At 49.0% G+C, this 20,531-nt stretch overlaps 1 protein-coding gene, 1 non-coding gene and 1 pseudogene across 8 annotated transcripts in view; 2 read left to right on the forward strand and 1 right to left on the reverse strand.

The window, feature by feature from the left end:
• Positions 1 to 7,027, reverse strand: part of Hdac5 (histone deacetylase 5) — a 34,767-nt gene extending 27,740 nt beyond the window's left edge. For 6 of the 7 annotated variants that reach the window (XM_036198305.1, XM_036198308.1, XM_036198306.1 and 3 more), the window contains exons 1-2: positions 6,865 to 7,027; positions 857 to 1,067 (exon numbers count right to left, since the gene is read on the reverse strand). In XM_036198305.1, coding sequence (XP_036054198.1) covers positions 857 to 878 — 22 coding nt within the window. In that variant the 5' untranslated portion in view covers positions 879 to 1,067; positions 6,865 to 7,027. The remainder of the gene's footprint in view (positions 1 to 856; positions 1,068 to 6,864) is intronic. The other variant, XM_036198307.1, reaches the window with a different exon arrangement.
• Positions 7,028 to 7,895: 868 nt separating this feature from the next.
• On the forward strand, positions 7,896 to 8,026 carry LOC118590531. The gene has a single exon (XR_004945820.1). It is a non-coding gene; the product is annotated as a small nucleolar RNA SNORA33 (small nucleolar RNA).
• A 2,790-nt stretch (positions 8,027 to 10,816) lies between these two features.
• On the forward strand, positions 10,817 to 15,049 carry LOC118588766 (annotated as a pseudogene).
• Positions 15,050 to 20,531: the final 5,482 nt, after the last annotated feature.

Below are 20,531 nucleotides of genomic sequence, written 5' to 3' on the forward strand. Positions count from 1 at the left end.
AGAAAAAAACCAATACAGGGCAGGATGTGCTGGGAAGGATTGAGGTTGGACAGGATAGACCCTGAACTTCTCAAACTGCAGAAGGAGATAGCTGAGGACAAGTGGTAATTATTATTCTGACCACACTGACCTGTGACCTCCTGGGAAACTCTTGAGGGTCTAGCTCAAGGCATCTGGACACATCCTCACGGACACATGTCAGGACGCACCCAAACAGAAAGCTACCTAGAATCCCACCCATAGACTATTCTTGGCAGCACTGGAAAGGTCCTAGCAGAGAGGAATAGGAACCGTGAGTCAAAGACCCCAACTTAGAAATCCACCAAGAGGAAGAGGGTGATCTGTTTGCACCCAGCAGAGGACCAAGACTCTTCTACCAACATATAACTCCACTCCTTTCCCCAAGCCAGGGCGCCTCCACCAGGAAAAGGGTATGGAACAAAAGACACACTCTAGCAAGGGAAGAAGCCACCACCACCACAAGAAGTAGCATGAACATTCAGCTGTCTCCAGGAAAATGCTTCCAACACTGCCCCAGGCTACCCAGAGAGATTCACACCACCATCTCAAGTACCCAAAGCTCTCATGTTGAAGGAAGGCATGGGGCAGAGGGAAGAGACCCAGGACCTCCCAGAGCTATAGATTCCCAGGTCTGCCTCACACCAGGTCTGCCTCAAAGTGGGCCTCTGTCCTTTCTTTTTTTGGGGGGAGGAGTGGGGAACGGGGTGATGTTTTCCACTGTTCACCCTTCATTCCCTGACAACTCAGCACTGGCAGTCAGCTGGCCTGGGCAGGAAACCCACACAGCCCATTGTATCTGCCCCAAGAGGCTCCTCTCCAACCTCCCAGCTCTTACCCGACTCGTTGGGAGAGTTCATGCCGGCTCTGGGCCTGCAGGAAGCTGGCGTTGGGGGCTGGGACAGGAGGGGGTGGAGCTGCGGTGATGTCAAGAGAGACAGACGATAACAGACAGACGGATGGGACAGGAGCCCGGGGCCGCAATGCCTCTAATGCCCATCCAAGGCCATCCTTCGGGGTGAGGCAGTCAGGCACTCAGAACGGCATCCCTGGGGAGAGACGGAGCAGGGTTAGCGGTCCCTAACTCAGGACTGTGAGAGCCAAGGGAGACCTTGGATCGGTCAGTTTGTACCTGGGAAGAGAGGGAGAGCCACCTGCCCAGGGAACAGGAAACAAACAGAACTGGACCAGACTCTTCTTACTGCACCTCTTCCTAACTGATGCCCACGGGACCGGAAATGGCTACATCAGTCTCTGCAGGCATCAGTGTCCAGTGCCAGGTGTGGAGCCCTTACAGACTCTGGAAGGTGCCCAATGCAGGACTAGATGTCAGCAACAATGTATAGGAAGTTTCTGGCCACGATTTGTGGCAATGGGAAAGGCTGAGCTGACCAGGATCCCTGGCAAAAGCTCAGGGAGAGTTACTGGGTACCTTGGCATATGCCGTTAGTCCCAGAACTTGGGAGGATCACAAGTTCAAGGTAAAAGTGACTAGGTAAGTTTAATGCGAGCCAGGGGTACAGGAGATCCTGCCTAAAAAAAAAAAAAAAAAAACCACCAGGGCCAGTAAAAGGACTCAGCAAGTAAAGGTGCTTGCTGCCAAACCTGATGACTGGAGTTCAATCCTCCCCACATGGTAGAAGAAAATCAACTCATAAATAAGTTGTCCCCTGACCTCCACATATTCATTATGCCATATACACACACACACACATATACACACACAAATGAATGTAATTAAAAAAATAAGCCAGGCAGTGGTGGCTCATGCCTTTAATCCCAGCACTCGGGAGGCAGAGCCAGGCAGATTTCTGTGAGGTCAAGGCCAGCCTGGTCTACAGAGCTAGTTCACAAAGAAATCTTGTCTCAAAAAAAATAATAAAATAAAATTTAAAAACCCAAAAACAAAATAATAATAAAATGTTTAAAATTCAGCTGGGTGGTAGTGGCACATGCCTTTAATCCCAGCACTCAGGAGGCAGAGCCAGGCAAATCTTTGTGAGGCCAGCCTGGTCTATAAAGTGAGCTCCAGGACAGGCTCCAAAGATACACAAAGAAACCAGAAACCCTGCCTCAAAACAAAACAAAACAAACAAACAAACAAACCTCTATCTTGAAAAATAAAGCAAACAAAATTTTTCTTTTACTGTTCAGAGAAGAACTGACACCCAGCCCAGCAGTCTGGGACCCTCAGGGCAGGCATCTTCTCCCTGTGTTCTACACCTTTGCCCCCCATCTCTGAAAATGAAACACCCTTTCTTGTCTTCCCAACCCCACCATGAGTCAGAACACAAGAGTGTGTTTCATGAATTAGGAAAGTCAAACAAAAGATCCAGCACTGGCTGTAAGTGTGCTGAGGATTCTGGGCCCCAACCCAGGGCTTTGTGCGTTGTTCAGGTTGTGCTCTGTGGAAGCAACTATGAAATCCAGCCTGTGCACTGCCTGTCAAGCAACGGCCTGATACATCCACCAGAACAAGGGACACCTTTTCCCAGTTTATACAAAAGCACCAAAAGGCCCAAAGGTAACCAAAGTCAATGGAGTCGAGGAGAATGTAGTAAAGGACCGTGGGTTTGCCAGAGTCCACACCCTAGCCCCATAGTTAGTCTTCAAGCCTTAGACACCAGGCAGCACCCACCTGGACCAATCCCTAAACAGCCCTCGATCCACCCAGACATGATCTCATTCATTTGCTTCCAAAAGAAGCCAGGCTCTCCAATGCCCTGTGAGAGCAAGTGTCAGGAAGCGATCAGATTTGCCAACATTAAAGGCCTAACTCTGCTCCCCAGTCCCAAGCAGGCAATCAGCTCCATCTCTCAGGCAGCCGCACCTCCTGGTGGTATTAAATCTCTGTAAACCCTCCATTCTCATCAAAGATTCCCAAGGGCGAAGTCTAGTTGGAGCCTAGAAGCCCCTAAACCTTCCTTGGCAGGGCCGCAGGAACACACATAAAGACCTGGGGTTCCTGGGCCTGCTGCTCCCTGCTGCTCGGGACTCTGTGGCTACAGAAAGGTAGATTCAGATCGAGGTTCAGTACTGAACGTTGGAGACTGAAGACCAAAGAACCTGCACAGGTCTGGGACCAAGTTCAGGAATGCAGCAGGTGGGGCTGTTGGTGTCCTGGCAGGGCCCGCGTGGGCAGGCCAGCTCAGCCCAAGCCCACACCAGGGCTGGCGCCCTGTCCTGCTCACACCCTTTCCCGTGGGTTGAGGAACACAGGTTCAGAAATTCCCACGACTGCCAGCAGACTAAGTAGCCCAGCTCATCTACTTAGTGAGAAAAACCTCCAAAGCAGGACACCCAAGAGGAATAGATCCCAAAGGGCCCAAAATTGGTGATGCTCAGCCCTTATCCTCCCCTAGCACCTCTGTGGAAGGTAACAGCTCTTTGAACTCACACAGTGGGCTCAGGGTGTAGTTATGTTCTATTGTGCCCCACAGCGTGGGACCCAGGGGCCCTATCCACATGCAAAGGGCATCTACCCAGTTCATAGGTCTTCCAAGTGAACAAGAATCATCAGCAGGGTTTCCTGGGAAACAAAGGAGCCTTCACAGCCCTATCAGGACAGGCTTAGCCTCTTGTCTAAGACAGGGCAAGGAAGAGAGGGTAGCCTGAGCTCTTTGCACCCCTTCAGCAGAGATGTGGCCTGTTACATGGAGGCCTCTGTAGGGCAGCTGGGGGCCGGGAGCTGTGTGTGTGGCTGACAAATGACCCAAGGCAGGGATGACAACCCAGTGTACAATTCCAGCACCCACAAGGCCCTGCTCCCCTCACCCTGATAGTCAACTCTTCCTTCTTCCAGACTACTCCAGGGTCTGAACCTACCTTCTACCTCCATCCCAGGTATTGGGGCAAGGAAGAGTGTGGGGAAGGGCAGAAGCTCCACCCACAAGCCCTGCTAAGGTGAAGACAGAAACCCAAGGGAGGCAGGCCTACTCCATCCACTAGCAATAAAAACTCTAACAGAGGGTGGGAGGCAGAGAGCACAGAAAAAGGAGCCCTGTCCTGAGGGCCACAAGTTCACTACGCCTCCCTACGGAGGAGAGCCTGTCCCTCAAACAACTCCAGATCCCCTCCAGAATTACCATGCCTCCCACTCCCAACATGTCAACTCTGAGCCTGAGAGAGGCAGGTCCAAGTCTTGGGCTCCCAGCCCAGGGCCACTCTCAGGTCAGGGGCCACACCCTGCATCACAGAGAACAGGGCCTGCTTAGCAGTTTGAGCCACATCCTTTGCATTGGAGATGGGCTTCCCTTGTCCCCACACTCACTGTCTGGCAAAGCTCAGAGCCCAGACATCCCACCCAAAGGCACCAGCAGTTTCTTAGCTCAGCTCCTCCTGGCTCCAGCCACAGCAGACAACTGTTCCCAGCCTCCTCCCAGAGCTTCCACTGCCTCGTGCCTCCCCGCAAGCCGAGCCAACAGAAGACCAGGAGAACGGAAGCCATACAGGCCCCAAACTAGGCAAAGGGGGAAGGCAACAGGGGAGGGGAAAAAAAGGCACCAGGCTGACAAATTCATTTTTGCAATCGGCCCATTTCTGTTTGTCTGCTCAGACACAGCTCCAGGCATCTGCACAGCCAGATGGAGGAGGCTGCTATTTCTAGAAAAAAAAAGGGGGGGGGGGGCAGGGGAGGTGGAGACAGAGGGCATTAGACAGGGTCTGTTTGCCCTAAAACCTCAGACAGAATGATGATACCCCATTCCCAGCACTACCAGACAGGGCTCCCATTCAAGAAAGGGCTAGGGCTGGGGGGCTGGGGTGAGGTGGGCAGGGGGAGAAGAAAGGGAGAGAAAGTTAATTAGCCAAAGTCAGCTACAATAGGCCCCCTCACGGGCTGCATCAGGTTTTCATTCATGAGCAAGCGACAGTGCTCCAAAGTGCCAAGAATTGCCACCCCCCCTCACTGTCTCTTTCTCACACCACCCCCCCAACAAGAGTGAGTCCTCTAGCAGGCTGGCTGAGCCTGATGCCGTGTTCCAGACATCCCTCCTCAAAGGGATGTGAGTAGGAAGAATTAATTATTAAAGAGCAGCTGGTATTTCGGCACCAACCGCATCACCCCCAGCTCGAAAGGCTGATCCCCCTCCTCTGCCATACAGAAACAACAATGACCCCCATTCTCAGGCCCCCTACCTCAGCACACTGCTAAGACGGCACCCCTAAGAAACAGAGAGCAAAGCTCTTATCTCTGCAGCTACTTGGGGTGGGTAGTGCCTGTGACACCATTAGCCCTACTCTAGATTACATGCCCCTTGGAGGAGACCCAGAGGAAGAAGAGGGACTGGCCCAGAGCAAAGACTTCCTACATGCCTGCCCCCATGGAACGTGCATCTGGGACCTCCCTGGCCCCTGGTGCATCACACGCGGCTAGGAGCCTACTCCTTTAATTCAGGCTCTCAGCTTTGACAGGACTGCGTCCAGATCCAGTGTAAGAGGAAAGGGAGAAAAGGCAGACTTAAGGAAGAAGGAGGAAGCAAACCAAGTGCTCCCCAAGCTTTGTTGTTTAAAGAGGGAAAGCAAAGGGAAGACTGGAATGAAAAAGCAGCCAGCCCCCAACATGGCTCATCCATAAAGCCACCTCAACAGCCTGCATGGGCTCCTGGCTCCCAGTGTATAGAGCTTAAGAGACTGAGGATCCTCCCTGCCTGCACCCTTAGAGAGCCAACAGGACCTAATGACAAGATTAGCCAGAGTCTTCTGGCCCCAAAGTCCTCAATCTCCCATCCCCTGGCTCCTTTTGTTCCTAAGATCTGGCTCTATCTTCCCCTCCCATTGAACCCTAAACCCCTTCTCTCCATTCCCATTCCAAGATCCAAAGCTAATTCCAGGTCCCGGAAGCACAGTGGTCACTGTCAGAGTGCTGGGTCCCTTCCACACCCCCCAAAAGCAACTGCAGCTGCTATCCTTCCTCTTCAGGGACAAAGCTCATCTCAGAAGGCCATATGCAGGGACATCAAGTGGTCACCTTCTCCCCGAAATGAAGCACACCCTACTCCCCGCCCCCAGCTCCTAGATTAATTACTTATCACCCAGCCAGTTCTCATCTTCCTGAGGGCCTCGGGGATGGGTGGGGTGGGGAAGCCGACTCCCCCAAGTTAACAAGGCACTATTAGAACCCCTGCCCCATGAGAAACAAACCCAAGATGAAAACTGGGCGCGGGGGTGGGGTGGGGAGGATCTACCCTAGCCAAGGAAGATCACCAACTCATCTCCCAGCTTCCCCCCACCCCACCCCGAGCTCGAGGGTGTCAGACAGAAGAGGGTGGTAATAAACGCAGTCACGCCTCACAGGCGAGGGGTTGAGAATAACAGCACAGGGGAGGTGGGCCCCGCAGTCCCCTTCCACCTGCATGGACGTCAAGGACATAAAACCAAGGGTATGTTCTTCGTCACTTGGAGAAGCCCTGTGGGTGAGCTGCGCCCCTCACCTCAGAGTAACAAGAAAGGGGTGTCCAGTGAAAAGAGGGTCTGCCAGAATCCAGGTGCAAGGCTCAAATCGCTGTTGCAACGGATTATGAGCCGCCAGGGAGGGGACAAATCAGACATCCCCGGCTGGTCTGCGGGCCATCTGGGGGCGCGGGGTGCGGGGAGATCGGCCCTCTCCCTTACCTGCAGAGAAGGAGCCCTGCAAGGGAGGGGTGGGGAGCGGCGCGCGCGTCGAGCCAGAGGCGACACTCCCCGGCCCCGCGACGCTCCCTGGGGGTGCGGGCTGGCTCGGCGTGCGCGCCGGGAGGAAGGACAGGGGCGCAAGGAGCCCGCGGGCAGCGACGGCGGGAGGACCGGGCGCTGCTGGGCGTCCCGGAGCCGCGGGAGGTAGGGTCCTGGCGGGTGCGGCGCGCTCACCCGCTGCGGCTCGAGCTCCGGCTTCGCGGGCGGCGGCGGCAGCAGCGGCGGCAGCAGCAGCGGCAGCGCCTCCTCGACGGCTCCTCCATCTTTGCGGCTGCTCCTCCGGCTCCGCTCGCCGCCGCCACCAACAACAACATTCGGAGACGTCACTCCCGTCACGTGACCCGACCCCGAGCTAAAAATAGACCCAGACCCCCCCCCTTCGGGCTTCAGCCGAGAACCCCTCCCCTCCCAGTTGGCCCTCCCCCCAGATGGGCGGGGCCCGTAGCGCCACCGTGACAGCTTCTTAAAGGGCCGATACCCAGCCCAAGGTTAGGCTGGGGCGGAGGTGGCGGAGAGGGGACCCGATCTCTGCGCCAAGTACTGAAATGAATGCAACCGGGTTCCCGGCTGCTGCAGGGCCTGGATGTGTGGGAGCTACGATTTTTGTCCTCGGCGCTTTTTCGACTTCCTTTTCAAACAGTGGATGGTGCAATCTTTGCCCGCCTGAGCTGTTCCCTAACACGCCCTTCCCGTGCTAGGGGGAGGGTATCCGGGGTGGAATCCTAGGGAGCTGCCTGGGAAGTGGAAGACCCTGCAGGGGCAGTGAAGCTGGAAGCTTAGCTTGAACAGGTCTCTAACCCACCGTGCCTAACCCGGCACAACGCTGCACCTTGATAAACTCTTTGGAGAAAGCCAGCGTAGGTTATAAATATCCCTGGCCTTCAAAGGAGCAAATCAAGAGCCTAAAAGACTGCTGGTCTTCAACTTTGGTGCCATCCTTACTACACATCAGTGGGACACGACATGACTATGTTATTAAACCTACAAAGTTTTGTCAATGACCTAGCAATTCCCCTAGCAAAAATGTATTCTCAGGAAATATTGTGCTTCAAAAGGGGTGTACAAGGAGATTGTTTATAGTAATATGAAATGTTGGAAACCTAACTATCTGCAAATAACTGCAAATAAGCTAGGGGACATCCATTTAGTGAACTATCATCCAGACACTAAATTATACAGAAATTAATTATATATAATTATATAGAAAGCTAGCAGTTAATCTGCTTATCTGAGTATGTTTCTTCAAAAATCTAGAAAGAGCTGACAATAACATTGTCAAGTAATGAGTCTTAAGGACAAGTGACTGTCCTTAAGATCCCTAAAAATGGCTACAATATTGCAAAAAAAAATTATTATATAGGTCTACAGCGTGGAGCAAAGCTTAGAAGTAGAACATGTGCTTAGCATGTGTTCAACACACAACATCAAAAACAAAACAAGATGGTTATATTGACATGTTCATTTTACACATATGCACATACACATAACATTTTAAAGCAGAGGGTGATGGTGAATGCCTGTAGTCTGTACTTGGAAGGTAGAAGCAGGAGGATATCTGCAAGTTTCAGGACAGCCAGGGCTTCAGAGAGAACTTGTTTGAGAGAGAGAGAGATCATCCCCTCAGCCAGGCAGTGGTGGCACATGCCTTTAATCCCAGCACTCAGGAGGCAGAGGTAGGAGGATCTCTGTGAGGCCAGCCTGGGCTACAGAGTGAGTTCCAGGACAGGCTCCAAAGCTACACAGAGAAACCCTGTCTCAAAAAAACCAAAAATAAAAATTAAAAATTTTTTAAAAATGTATATGAGAGGGGGGAAGTAAAGCAAGACCCAAGAAGAATGCTCCAATAGTACCAGTAGTATATGCAGAAGCAAACGAAGTTCACATATCCCTGGTGCACACCTTTAGTCCCAGCACTGGGGAGGCAGAGGCAGGCGGATCTCTGTGAGTTCGAGGCCAGTCTGGGCTACAGAGCAAGTTTCAGGATAGGCTGCAAAGCACAAAGAAACCCTGTCTCGAATAAAAAGCAAAACAAAGACCCTAGAAAATATAAACCAAACGTTTACTTTCTTTCTTGTCTTTTTCGATACCCATGAAATCTGAAAACACCGTGTGTTAAAGTAAAAAAACATGCATAAAGAACGCTTTTATAGCCGGGTGGTGGTGCACACCTTTAACCCTAGGACTCGGGAGGCAGAGGCAGGTGGATCTCTGTGAGTTCGAGGCCAACCTGGTCTACAGAGTGAGTTCCAGGACAGGCAGAGCTACACAGAGAAACCCTGTCTTGAAAAACAAAAACAAAGACAAACAAAGAAGGACCCTGTAATAAACGGTAAAGGTTTTTCTTCTAAAGTATCTCATGAATGTCCCCCGTGCATCCATCCCCATCCTCACACCTTGTTCTTAGCCAAATGGCACCTTACCTGAAAAACTGTGGCGGCTGCCTCCTGGCAACTAGCACCTTCCCTGCATTCCTCTGAGCCTCCTCCAAAAGTCAGAGTGACAATTAGAATGCAAATCTACTAAAGAACAGTTTTGAAAACAATTCTGATTTTGTCACTGAAACTTGTCACTCATCCAGGAATGTGTATAACAACTCGCCAGAGAAACTTGTTCAGAGATGTTCATTCTCGAACCCCCCCCCCCCCCCAAAGCTTGTTGTTCAGAGTGGGAAAGAGGCCCAGAAATCCTCATTTTTAATGCAAACCCAGGAGATTTTACTGCAGCTGGTCCTCTTCTGGATCTTGGGAAATACCATCCCAAAGCTTGAGCATGACGTGATCTCTGCCTACCCCGCCTCCCGGCCTGCCCCGCCTCCCGGCCTGCCCCGCCTCCCGGCCTGCCCCGCCTCCCGGCCTGCCCCGCCTCCCGGCCTGCCCCGCCTCCCGGCCTGCCCCGCCTCCCGGCCTAAGCTTAGCTTTCTGTAGTCCAGCCCTATACCTTTCTCTCTCCAGTTCTTGAAGAATGTGTACTTTGCTCTTCCCAGCCTTTGCACGAACGTTTTTCCATTTTCAATTTCTGGAATACCCTCCCCACTCTCTTTGCCTCCAATGCATCTGCCAGAGTTCAGTTAAATATTACTTCCTGAAAGAGGCCGTTCTTTGTCTTTGAATTAAACTAGAACCCCTTGTTATACATGCTCTCACTGACTCATAATAATTTGTAAACATGGACCTCTTTGCAGCATTATTGGCTCAATATCTGTCTTCTTCTCTACTAGAAGTTCTTTGTGGGGACAGTGCTAGGTATCAAACCAGATCCTTATACATACTAAGCACAAGTTCTGCTACTGAGCTACACCTTCCAAGCACTAAGAAACAAGGGTCTTGAATCCGGAATCTGCATATCGACTAGAATGGTGCTGGAGACTTGGTGATCTCTGTTGACTAAGATGAATGAGTGGTCAAAGAACAAACCAAGATAGTGTCCTCAGACTGGACAATAGACTCCGAGCGGGAAGGCCACTCCGGTGCAGACATCCCACATCACTTTGAGTCAGGCATCCTCCCGTCTTCTTCCTGTAAGCCAAACCCATTGCGCTGGCTCGTATTTTTGTCAACTTGACACAAGCTAGAGTCATTGGAAAGGAGAATATGCCCCTGTAAGATCAGCTGCACGCAAGCCTGTAGAACATTTTCTTAATCAGGGATCCATGGAGGAAGGCCCAGACCCTTGTAGATGGTGCCACCTCTGGACGAGCAATCCTGGGTTCTATAAGAGAGCTGACTGAGAAAGCCATGGGGAGCAAGCCAGCACTCCTCCAAGGCCTCTGCATCAGCTCCTGCCTTCAGGCTCCCGCCCTGTTTGAGTTCCTGTCGTGACTTTCTTCAATGATGAACGATGATGTACAATGATGTGGAAGCATAAGCCAAATAAACTGTTTTCTCCCCAGGTTGCTTTCGTTGTGATGTTCCATCATGGTGATAGTGACCCTCAGCAGTGGTGTCGCACACCTTCAATCCCAGCCCTCATGAGGCAGAGGCAGGCAGGTCTCTGTGAGTTCAAGGCCAGCCTGGTCTACAGAGCAAGTTTCAGGATAGCCAAAGCTGCAAAGAAAAACCCCTGTCTTCAAAAACAAATACTTCCTTGGCACTATCTGCGAAGTGGCAGCCATCTCTTCTGCGACATCATGGCTGCCCTCCGGCCTCTGGTGAAGCCCAAGATCATCAAAAAGAGGACCAAGAAGTTCATCCAGCACCAGTCAGACCGATATGTCAAAATGAAGGGAAACTGGCGGAAACCCAGAGGTATGGACAACAGGGTGCGGAGAAGATAAGATTCAAGGGCCAGATCCTAATGCCCAACACTGGTTACGGGAGCAACAAGAAAACCAAGCACATGCTGCCTAGCGGCTTCCCGTAGTTTCTGGTCCACAACGTCAAGAAGCAGGAAATGCTGCTGATGTGCAACAAATCGTACTGTGCGGAGATTGCTCACAACGTTTCCTCCAAGAACTGAAAAGCCATCATAGAAAGAGCAGCACAGCTGGCCAGCAGAGTCACCACCGACCCAGATGTCAGGCTACTCGGCAAAGAATATGGCTTGCGTGCATATTTTATTTGTGTTTAAATAAAGCTACAAAAACTGAAGAAAAAAGAAAGAAAAGCAAGCAAACAAACAAAGTAGCCCTTATTAAGATACCCACGTTATTTTGTTGTATACCCCACCTCCCACTCTCCTTACTATGCAGCTAAACTGACTAAGGTCTTCACTGTCATAACCATTCTGCTTTTGCTATTATGCAACCTTAAGATACCTCTTTAATTTTTTAAGATTTATTTTATTCTATTTATGAATATGAATGTTTTCCTGCATGTATATAAGGCTGGTGCCCTAGGAGATCAGAAGAGGGTCCTCTCAGATATGGAGCTAAAGATGGTTGTGAGCCACCATGTGGGTGCTGGGAATTGAACCCAGGTCCTCTGCAAGAGCAGTCAGTGTTCTGAACCACGATGTCATCTCTGCAGCACCCTTAGGATGTCTCATGGCAGTGGGTTGGGATTTCTCAGTTGCTTATGTTTGGCTTCCCTACGTTGATTATGGGCTGTTTGGAGAAAGGGAGATGACAAGATCCTGCATCTGTTTGTCTTTCTAGCATCCATTCTCTCACCTCATACTATCCTAGGTCCTCAATACAGCTTGAGGACCTTGTGCGAGAGATGATAGCCAATCATAATCTCAAGGTACAGCTTAGCCCATCACATCTCATTCTACCCAAGAAAGAACCACAACTACAGAGATCGAATAGCCGAAGTTCATAGAAGCAATGCTGAGATTCAAACCCGGGTCTCTACACACAGGGAGCCAGGATTGGTGGAAAGCAGAGCTCTCCTGAGATCGTCACCTCTGGCTCCCAACAGCCAAATGCCCCAGAAGTCAAGAGAACCTGCCATATGGGAGCTCAAGGGGTAAGCTCAGTGACAGAACACGTGTTTATTTTATACAAGGCCCTGGGTTCAATCTTCAGTGCCCTGGCTCAAAAAAAAAAAAAAGGATAGCCAGCATGATGTTGTGGGCCTCTAATCCTAGCACTTGAGAGGCGATGACAGAAGGGTCAGAAGTTCAAACTCAGCCTCCTACAGCAGGCTCAAAGTTGCCTGTGCTACATGAAACTGTCTTAAAAGAATTTAAGCCAGGCAGCCATGGTGCATGTCTTTAATCTCAGCACTTTGGAGGCAGAGGCAGGTTGAGCTCTATATAGTGAGAGCCCATCTACAAAAATAATAACAATAAGTTTTTTTAAAAAAGAATTTACCATATGGGGGATAAGCCTTTAGATCTCCCCTCTTCAAGTAAGTCAATGGTGAGTAACTCAGCATCCCTTTCATGCATGCTCCTTTCTGGAGAGACAGAAATGCCTCTTTTCTGGTTCTTACAGAAAACAGATCCGTCTGCTGTTTTAAGTCCCCCAGGGTAGGCAGGAACTCTTGCCAGGACCATTCACCATAGAAACCGGAGTTGAGTGAGCATCTCTTTAACCACTCACTCAGTTTTCCCAGGTAGAGTGAGCCTGCAAATGGAATCCAGCAGCTGACTGGGGCACTTCCGATTGTGGGAACCAATGGTGAATTTGGCTTCTTGGTAGAAGGAAGTATGTCTCAGTGGAAAGTCACACACTTAACGTAGAGCCTGACAGGTGCTGGCACAACTGGACTTTGGACAGGGGCTGGGAGAAGGATGGGGAGTAGTTAAGTGTCACTGCTGGGGGCTCTCTAGTTGCTACTCTTTTTATTGGGAGTCGAGAAAAATGTTCTGGCCATGACATGGGGCAAGATGTAAAGTCATCTTCCTCCCTGATTGAAGGCTAACAGCACCCACATTCTCCATACACCTCAGATGCTGGGGGGTCTGTAGCTGTAAGATTGGTAATACCTAGAAACAAACAGGGCACCAGCTTCGATGTGCCTTCATCTTTAAACTCTCACCCAGAATTTTTCTTGAGTTAAAAAAATCTTTAGATCTGGGGCTCTAAAGATCTGGAGGGATGACGCAGCAGTTAAGAGCACTGGCTGCTCTTCCATAGGACCTGGGTTCAATTCCCAGCACCCACACGGCAACTCACAACTGTCTGTAACTCCAGTTCCAGAGGACCTGACATCCTCACACAGACATACGTGCAGGCAAGACACTAATGCACATAAAATAAAAATAAATAAAATTAAAAAAAAAAATCTTTAGATCCACACTCAGGATTCCATAGGGTGGAGAGGTAAGGGAGCCTAGGGCCTTTGAATCACATTGAGATAGATGTTAGAAGTAACTTCCCCTCAGGGTCTTGGTCTCCTTATCTGGGAAACAGGACTTTGGGCTTCTGTTCTCTGAGGTCTCTTTCAGTCCGGACACTCAGTAAGTACAAAATTAGATATGTTGGCAGATATGACAATGTCCAGCACAATCAGAAGCTTTGAAGTTTATGACATACCTTCCTCTCAGGTTGCTTAAGGCCAGTCCTGTCCCAGGACTATTTACAATAAGCTCTGGAGCTGGAAGAAAGTTTATGTCAGGGGCCAGGATGTGGCTCAGTTGGTGACGTGTTTGCCTAATAAGCACAAAGCCCTGGGTCTGATCCTCAGCTTGGGAAGTAGGAGCAAGAGCGGCAGAATTTCAAGGTCATTCTCTTGGCTACAGACTGAGTTTGGGAGCCTGGGTTATAGGAGACCGTTTGAAAAGGAAAGGATAGATGCAGTATTATTCATGACTAAGAGCTACAGGGTATAATAAAAACCATCCCTAGGAAGCCTAGGTTTGGCATAGGTCTCACTGTTGACCTGCACAAGTCCTTTCAGACCTCTGAGCCCTCCCCTGCTCCCTCCCTCTTGGTTTCTTTCTTGGGGAGGTGAGCTTTGTGTACACGGTTTCCTCTGAGATCACGACATTCTATCCTGCACAGGAGCTTCAAGAACTCTCTGAAACTGACCAGATTCAGTAGCGTACCCCCCCTCGCCACCCCCATCTGAGCAAGCAGAGCCCAACTGCAGAGAAGAGTCTCAGAGGAGGAGAGCTGCCTGGGGGAGATTTAGAGCAACTGAGGGTTAACATTTGCCAACCAGTTAAGCCGCCTACAAGCTGCTGTCACCCATGCTGAGGTGGGCTTTGGTGATGTGGTTGTCTTTGAGCCGTTTCTGCTCCTGTATGTCACCCATATTCCCGTAAGTGACCCCAATAAAACTTACTGGTTTGCAGGGCGGCGGTTGTGCACACCTTTAATCCCAGCACTTGGGAGGCACAGCCAGGGGGATCTCTGTGAGTTCGAGGCCAGCCCAGTCTACAGAGCGAGATCCAGGACAGACATCAAAACTACACACAGAAACCCTGTCTCGATAAAAACCAAAACCAAAACCAAACAGCAACAAAAACTTATTGGCTTACTCAGTTGGACTTGGGTAATATCTGTACTTTAAATATGTTGTAGGTTTCCTGTCTGGATGAATAAACTAGTGTGTTGCATCTCCCCAGGAAAAGCTCTGGTTTTGTCATACAAGAGTGAGGAAGCTTCCTTTCTCACTTTTCTTTTCTTTCCTGTTTTTTGTTTGTTTGTTTGTTGCTGTACTGGAACTCACTCTGTAAACCAGACTAGTCTCGAACTCACAGAGATCTATCTGCCTGCCTCTGGGATTAAAGGCGTGCGCCACCAATAGAATGTGATTAGGACCATTTGTTTGTCTATCCATCTATTTGACAAAAAAGTTAGGCTAGAGTGTGTGTGTGAGTGTGTGGAGAGTGCCCATGATGTATGTGTAAGTGTGGGTGTGTATTCGCCACGGTGTGTGTTTGATGACCAGAAGACAATTTCTGGGAACTGGTTTTTGCAGCAGAATCTCTCTAGTTTCTGACACTTTGCCCTGTATTCCAGGCTCGTTAGCCCAAGAGCTTCCAGATGACTCTCCTGACTGTTTGAGATTTGCTAGAGATAAATCTCATATATCCCAGAAATGACCTCGAACTTCTGATCCTCCGACCTCTACTCACTGAGTGCTGGGATTACAGAAATGCATCACTATGCCCAATTTTACATAGTACTAAGATGGAACCCAAGGCCTTTCCCTTTCCTCCTCATCCCGAGGGCCTTCACCTCTGGGTTCGAGGCGGAGTGAAGGCCCGCACCCAACACACAGTCAGTCATATTTGACCAGAGCCTTGGGTAAATTACTACCCTCCTGGGCCTCAGTCCCTTTGTCTATAAAAGGGCATAGTCCCAGCTGAGGCCAGGAGGGTCATGAGTTTGAGACCCGCCTGGACTAAAGAGTGAGACTCAGAAATAAAGCAGGGAGGAGAGGCCGTGATGGGTGGATAGGTGATGTGGGTGTCGGAGGCTGTTTCTTCCAGCCAACTCTAGTCTGGAGCTGTAACTGAAAACAATCAAACAACAGAAGAGGAAGGGCTGACTAGTGGCCTGGGCCTGAGTCACTCTTTGTTGACGGCATTACCTAGCTCTTGACACCTGTGTTCTTCCCCAGGCCTCTTGCCTCCTACCTCACTGAGCTGGAGACTGGGGGCAGGTCACTGTCGCTATGTGACTCAGTAATGACAGCGCCTAGGGAAAGGCAGCACCAGGACTCCTGCAACACCCTGGGAATCTGTTTAAAAATAAACATCCCCTGCTGCTGCTACCTGGAACTGGGACCAAGAAGTTCCCGGAGTGTCTAGGGTCCCTCCTAACTGCTTAGGAGTCCAAGCCGCCTGAATTCAACAACGTGAGTTCAGCTATTTCGAGTATGTCCCCACATGGTCTGTAGTTTCTTACAGTGTATTGTCTCAGGGCAGAGTGTGCCCCGAGATTGCTGGGAGAAGGCAGAGGGCCTAACAGCACCTTTCCTTGAGGACCTTGTCATCCTATGGAAACAAGATGGCATGTCCCCTGCACAACAAAGGTCACTATAGAAGGTCAAGAAATCCCTTTCCCTCTCTTTCTTCCCTCAGTTTTCCCTTACTGATTAGAGGATTAGATCCTGAGATTTGGAATCTTGACTTCATAAAACAAAGGAAAAATTAGACCCAGTGGCCTGAACATCCTTATGGATATGTATGGACTAGTGTGTGTGTGTGTGTGTGTGTGTGTGTGTGTGTGTGTGTGTGTGTGTGTTGGGAGGGGTGGGGGTGTGAAACATGGTTTCTAGATGTAGTCCTGGCTGTCCTAGAGCTTGATATGTAGCCCAGGCTAGCCTCAAACTCACAGAGATCCTCCTGCCTCTGCCTCCCGAGTGCTGGGATTAAAGGCATGTGCCACCATGCTGGGCCTATAGGGAAGTAGGGACTTTTCACACACAAATATTGGCCAAGCCAGGCGGTGGTGGCACACGCCTTTAATCCCAGCTCTCAGGCGGCAGAGGCAGGAGGATCTCTGTGAGTTCGAGGCCAGCCTGGTCTACAAATCGAGTTCCAGGAAAGGTGCAAAACTACACAGAGAAACCCTGTCTTGAAAAACCAAAAAAAGAAGAAAAAAAAAATCAAGCAAACAAACTTACCCAAATATCTACTGAGATTTTTGTTTTTTGAGACAGGGATTCTCTGTGTGTAGATCTGGCTGTCCTGGCACTCCCTTTATAGATCAGGCTGGCCTCGAACTCAGAGGTCCCACATGATGAAAGGAGAGAACTAATTCCTGCAATTTGGCCTCTAATCTCTAAATGTGCACTCTGACACAAGGCTCAAGCCTTTAATTCCAACACTTGAGAGGCAGATGCAGAGGCAGGTGAATCTCTGAGTTCGAGGCCAGCCTGGTATACAGAGCGAGGCCCAGGACAGCCAGGGCTACACAGAGAAACCCTGTCTTGAAAAACAAAATAGCTGGGCGGTGGTGGCGAACGCCTTTGATCCCAGCACTCGGGAGGCAGAGCCAGGCAGATCTCTGTGAGGTACAAGCCAGCCTGGGCTACAGAGTGAGTTCCAGGACAGCCAGTATTGCTTCACAGAGAAACCCTGTCTTGAAAAACAAACAAACAAATGAAAACAAAACAAAAGTGGTTTGTCAACTTTCATGTAGGTACACACTTACAATTCAAGCATCACAGAGAGAATTGAAAGTTCAAGGCCAGCCTAGGCTACATAAAACAAAAACTTCAACCACAAATCATTTGCCAGGCTGTCTGCTATTGAGATCAGTCTTCCAAACTGATGTGCTGCTAGGATCCCGAAACAACACTAAGGTTTAGAGATAAGGTGTCCAAATATATATATATTTCACTTGCTAATTGCAGTAAGCCCAATCAGTCTGTGGTCCTTATTTCTGTAAGGTCCTTGGAACAGGAAATAGACTTGAGGAGGGCTATCTGCCCTCGCAACCAAACCTCTTCCAGGTTGATTCCATAAAGCAGGAAGAGTGGATGGGGAACCCAGGTACCACAAACATCATGGAGGCAAAGATCATTTCCAGGTTGGCAGATAAATGCCCAGTCAGTGAGCGAGTGTGGCTAAAACTGGAGAAGCAGCCTGAAAAAGAGCTGTGGTTTACCTCTGGCCTTGTCCAAAGCCAGCCCTCCACATAGGCATTTCATAACCCAAGAGAGAGCATATCCTGGTCTACTTTCACTGAAGAGGAAAGAGACGTTATAAAAGTCTAATATACCTACAAAGTGCCAGACCTCAGAGTCAGGTGTAACTCAGGCTGACCTCAAACTCACTGTGTATCAGAGGCTGGCCTCCAATGTCTAATTCTCCTGCCTCTACCTTCCAAGGGCTAGAATTACAGGAATGCCCGGTGCTGAGATCACCCTCCTCTTGTTCAGCTGTCTTCCATAAGGGAATGGAGCCCACCAACGAAACCAGTGCTTCAGCTGGGTTCTAGATTCCAATACCTAGGAGTCAGATCGTACAGCTTTATTCCCTAGGTTTGGGGTTTCTGGCAAGTTACTGAAATCTCTATAGCTTTAATCCATTCTAAAGTAAAGGATGAGCCTGAAGGTGAAGTTGAAGTTCAGTGGTAGAGCCTAGCCTTTGGAAAGATCCTGGGTTTGATCTGTTGCCCTTTAAAAAGGAGAGGAGGAGCCGGGCACTGGTGGCACATGCCTTTAATCCCAACACTCAGGGAGGCAGAAGCAGGCAGATCTCTGTGAGGCCAGTCTGGTTTACAGCGTGAGTTCCAAGACAGTCAGGGCTACACAGAGAAACCCTGTCTCAAAAAAATAAAGGGGATGGAGGGTGAGGGGACTGGAGAGATGGCTTAGCACTCTCTCAGTTAAGAGCTCTTGCTATTCTTTGAGAAGAACTTAACTCCTTTCCCTTCACATACATACCAGCTCACAACTGTTAACTCTAGTTCTAGAGGATCAGCGCCCTCTTCTGGCCTCAATCAGAACTGCATGCATGTAGCGCACATACATACAAGCAGGCAAAACACTCAAATATGGAAAATAAAAATAAAAATTTTAAATGGTTTTAAAGTGGGAAACTAGGCATGATAGCACATGATTTAATCCCAGCACTGGGAGAGGAAGGCAGATGGAGGGTTTGAGGCTAGCTCAAGTTGCATGAGACCCTGTCTCAAAACAAAAATAAAAATGGCAATGACAATAACTACGCCCAAGTCAGACATGGCGGCGCACGCCTTTGATCCCAGCACTCAGGAGGTAGAGGCAGGCGGATCTCTGAGTTCAAGGCCAACCTAGTCTACAGAGTGAGTTCCAGGACAGCCAGGGGTACAGAGAGAAACCCTGTCTCAGAAAAACAAATAATATTCCAGGATAGGCTCCAAAAGTTACACAGAGAAACCCTGTCTTGAAAAATAAAAAACAAAAACAAAACAACAACAACAAAAAAAATCAAAACACACACACAAAAAAACCCCACAAATAGTAATAATAATAATAATAATAATAATAATAATAATTACTGTGCACACCCTGAGGAACTGTTGGAAAGATTAAACACAATGGAACATGTTCCAGATTCTATGAATGGAGGACATGTGTTTGGGGAGTCCTGGGTCCTTGTGAATTGCTGGAAGAAGCAGATATGGTGATCTCAGCTCTTGAGGGGAGCCCCTTCAACCTTGGAGCAGACTTTTCGTGGTTCTGGGCTGTCCTTAGAACTGACACTCACTGGTTCCTAAACTTCTCTGAGCCTCCATCTCCATGTCTGCAGGATGGAGTACATGCTATCTACCTTCTAGAGTCGCTTTGAGAATAATCACGAGTGTCGCAGAGCCTTTCAAAGGAAAGTTTTGCTTTCCACCTGGTTGCTGCCAGTTCCCGGTACTCACCTTCGGTGGCTCACAACTACCTGTAACTCCAGCGCCAAGGGAGCCAATGCTCCTGGCCACCACGGAAACCTGTACACATACCCTCACACAGACACAGAGACATGCCCATAATTTAAAAAACTCACTCAGGCATTTATGAAAAATAAATTAAAAATAAAAATGAAACTTTGTGTATATTGTACACAACATGAAATTTACCATTTTAAGTATACAATTTAATAGTTTTTAGTAAGTTCACCGAATTGCACAACCATTACCACAATCCAGTTTTAGAACATTTTCATCACCACAGAAAACATCCCTTCACAGTTAATTCTCATTACCGCCCCCACAGATGGCTTTTCAAATGCTTAATAAGTTGATTTTTTTTCCTATAAAAAGTCGTGAACTCATATTGTAATAAAACTCCTGGGGAAGGTTACAAAGGAAAATAGTCACTCCTAAAAGAATTGATAATAATTAGATAAATATTGTTCTAATCTTTTTCTCTACTCATTTAAAAAAATTGTATTGTACCGCATATATTATTTGTTCTTTTTTTAAATTTATTTTTATTTCATCTGTGTGCTTTGTCTGCGTGTATGCATGGATGTGTACCACACGAAAGCCCAGTGTCCATGAAGGTCAGAAGAGGATCCCTTAGAACTAGAATTACAGATAGTTGTTTTTGTTTTATTCTTTTTGTTTTTCGAGACAGAGTTTCTCTGTGTAGCTTTGCACCTTTCCTGGATCTTGCTCTGCAGACCAGGCTGGCCTCGAACTCACAGAGATCTGCCTGCCTCTGCCTCTCGAATGCTGGGATTAAAGGTGTGTGCGCCCAGCAGATAGTTGTGAGCCACTACATGGGTGCTGAGAACCGAACCCCAGTCCTCTCCAAGAGCAGCAGGTGCTCTTAACCACCAAGTTGTCTCCAGCCTCATCTCCCCTTTCTTTTTTAAATTAATTAATTAATTAATTAATTTTTTACCACTGAGCTACATGCCCCTGCTCAGTTCTGGTTTGTTTTCGTTTAATGATGGGGATGTATACCTGGGCCTCATCCGTGTCAGACAAGCGTTCTATCTCTGAACTGCTCTTTTAAGGCCGACTCCATCCAGTGCCTTGATTGACCTAGCAGTCCCAGAGACCCCAGGTAATGTCCAGTCCA

Source organism: Onychomys torridus, chromosome 8 (assembly GCF_903995425.1).
Source record: "Onychomys torridus chromosome 8, mOncTor1.1, whole genome shotgun sequence".
Taxonomy (NCBI): domain Eukaryota; kingdom Metazoa; phylum Chordata; class Mammalia; order Rodentia; family Cricetidae; genus Onychomys; species Onychomys torridus.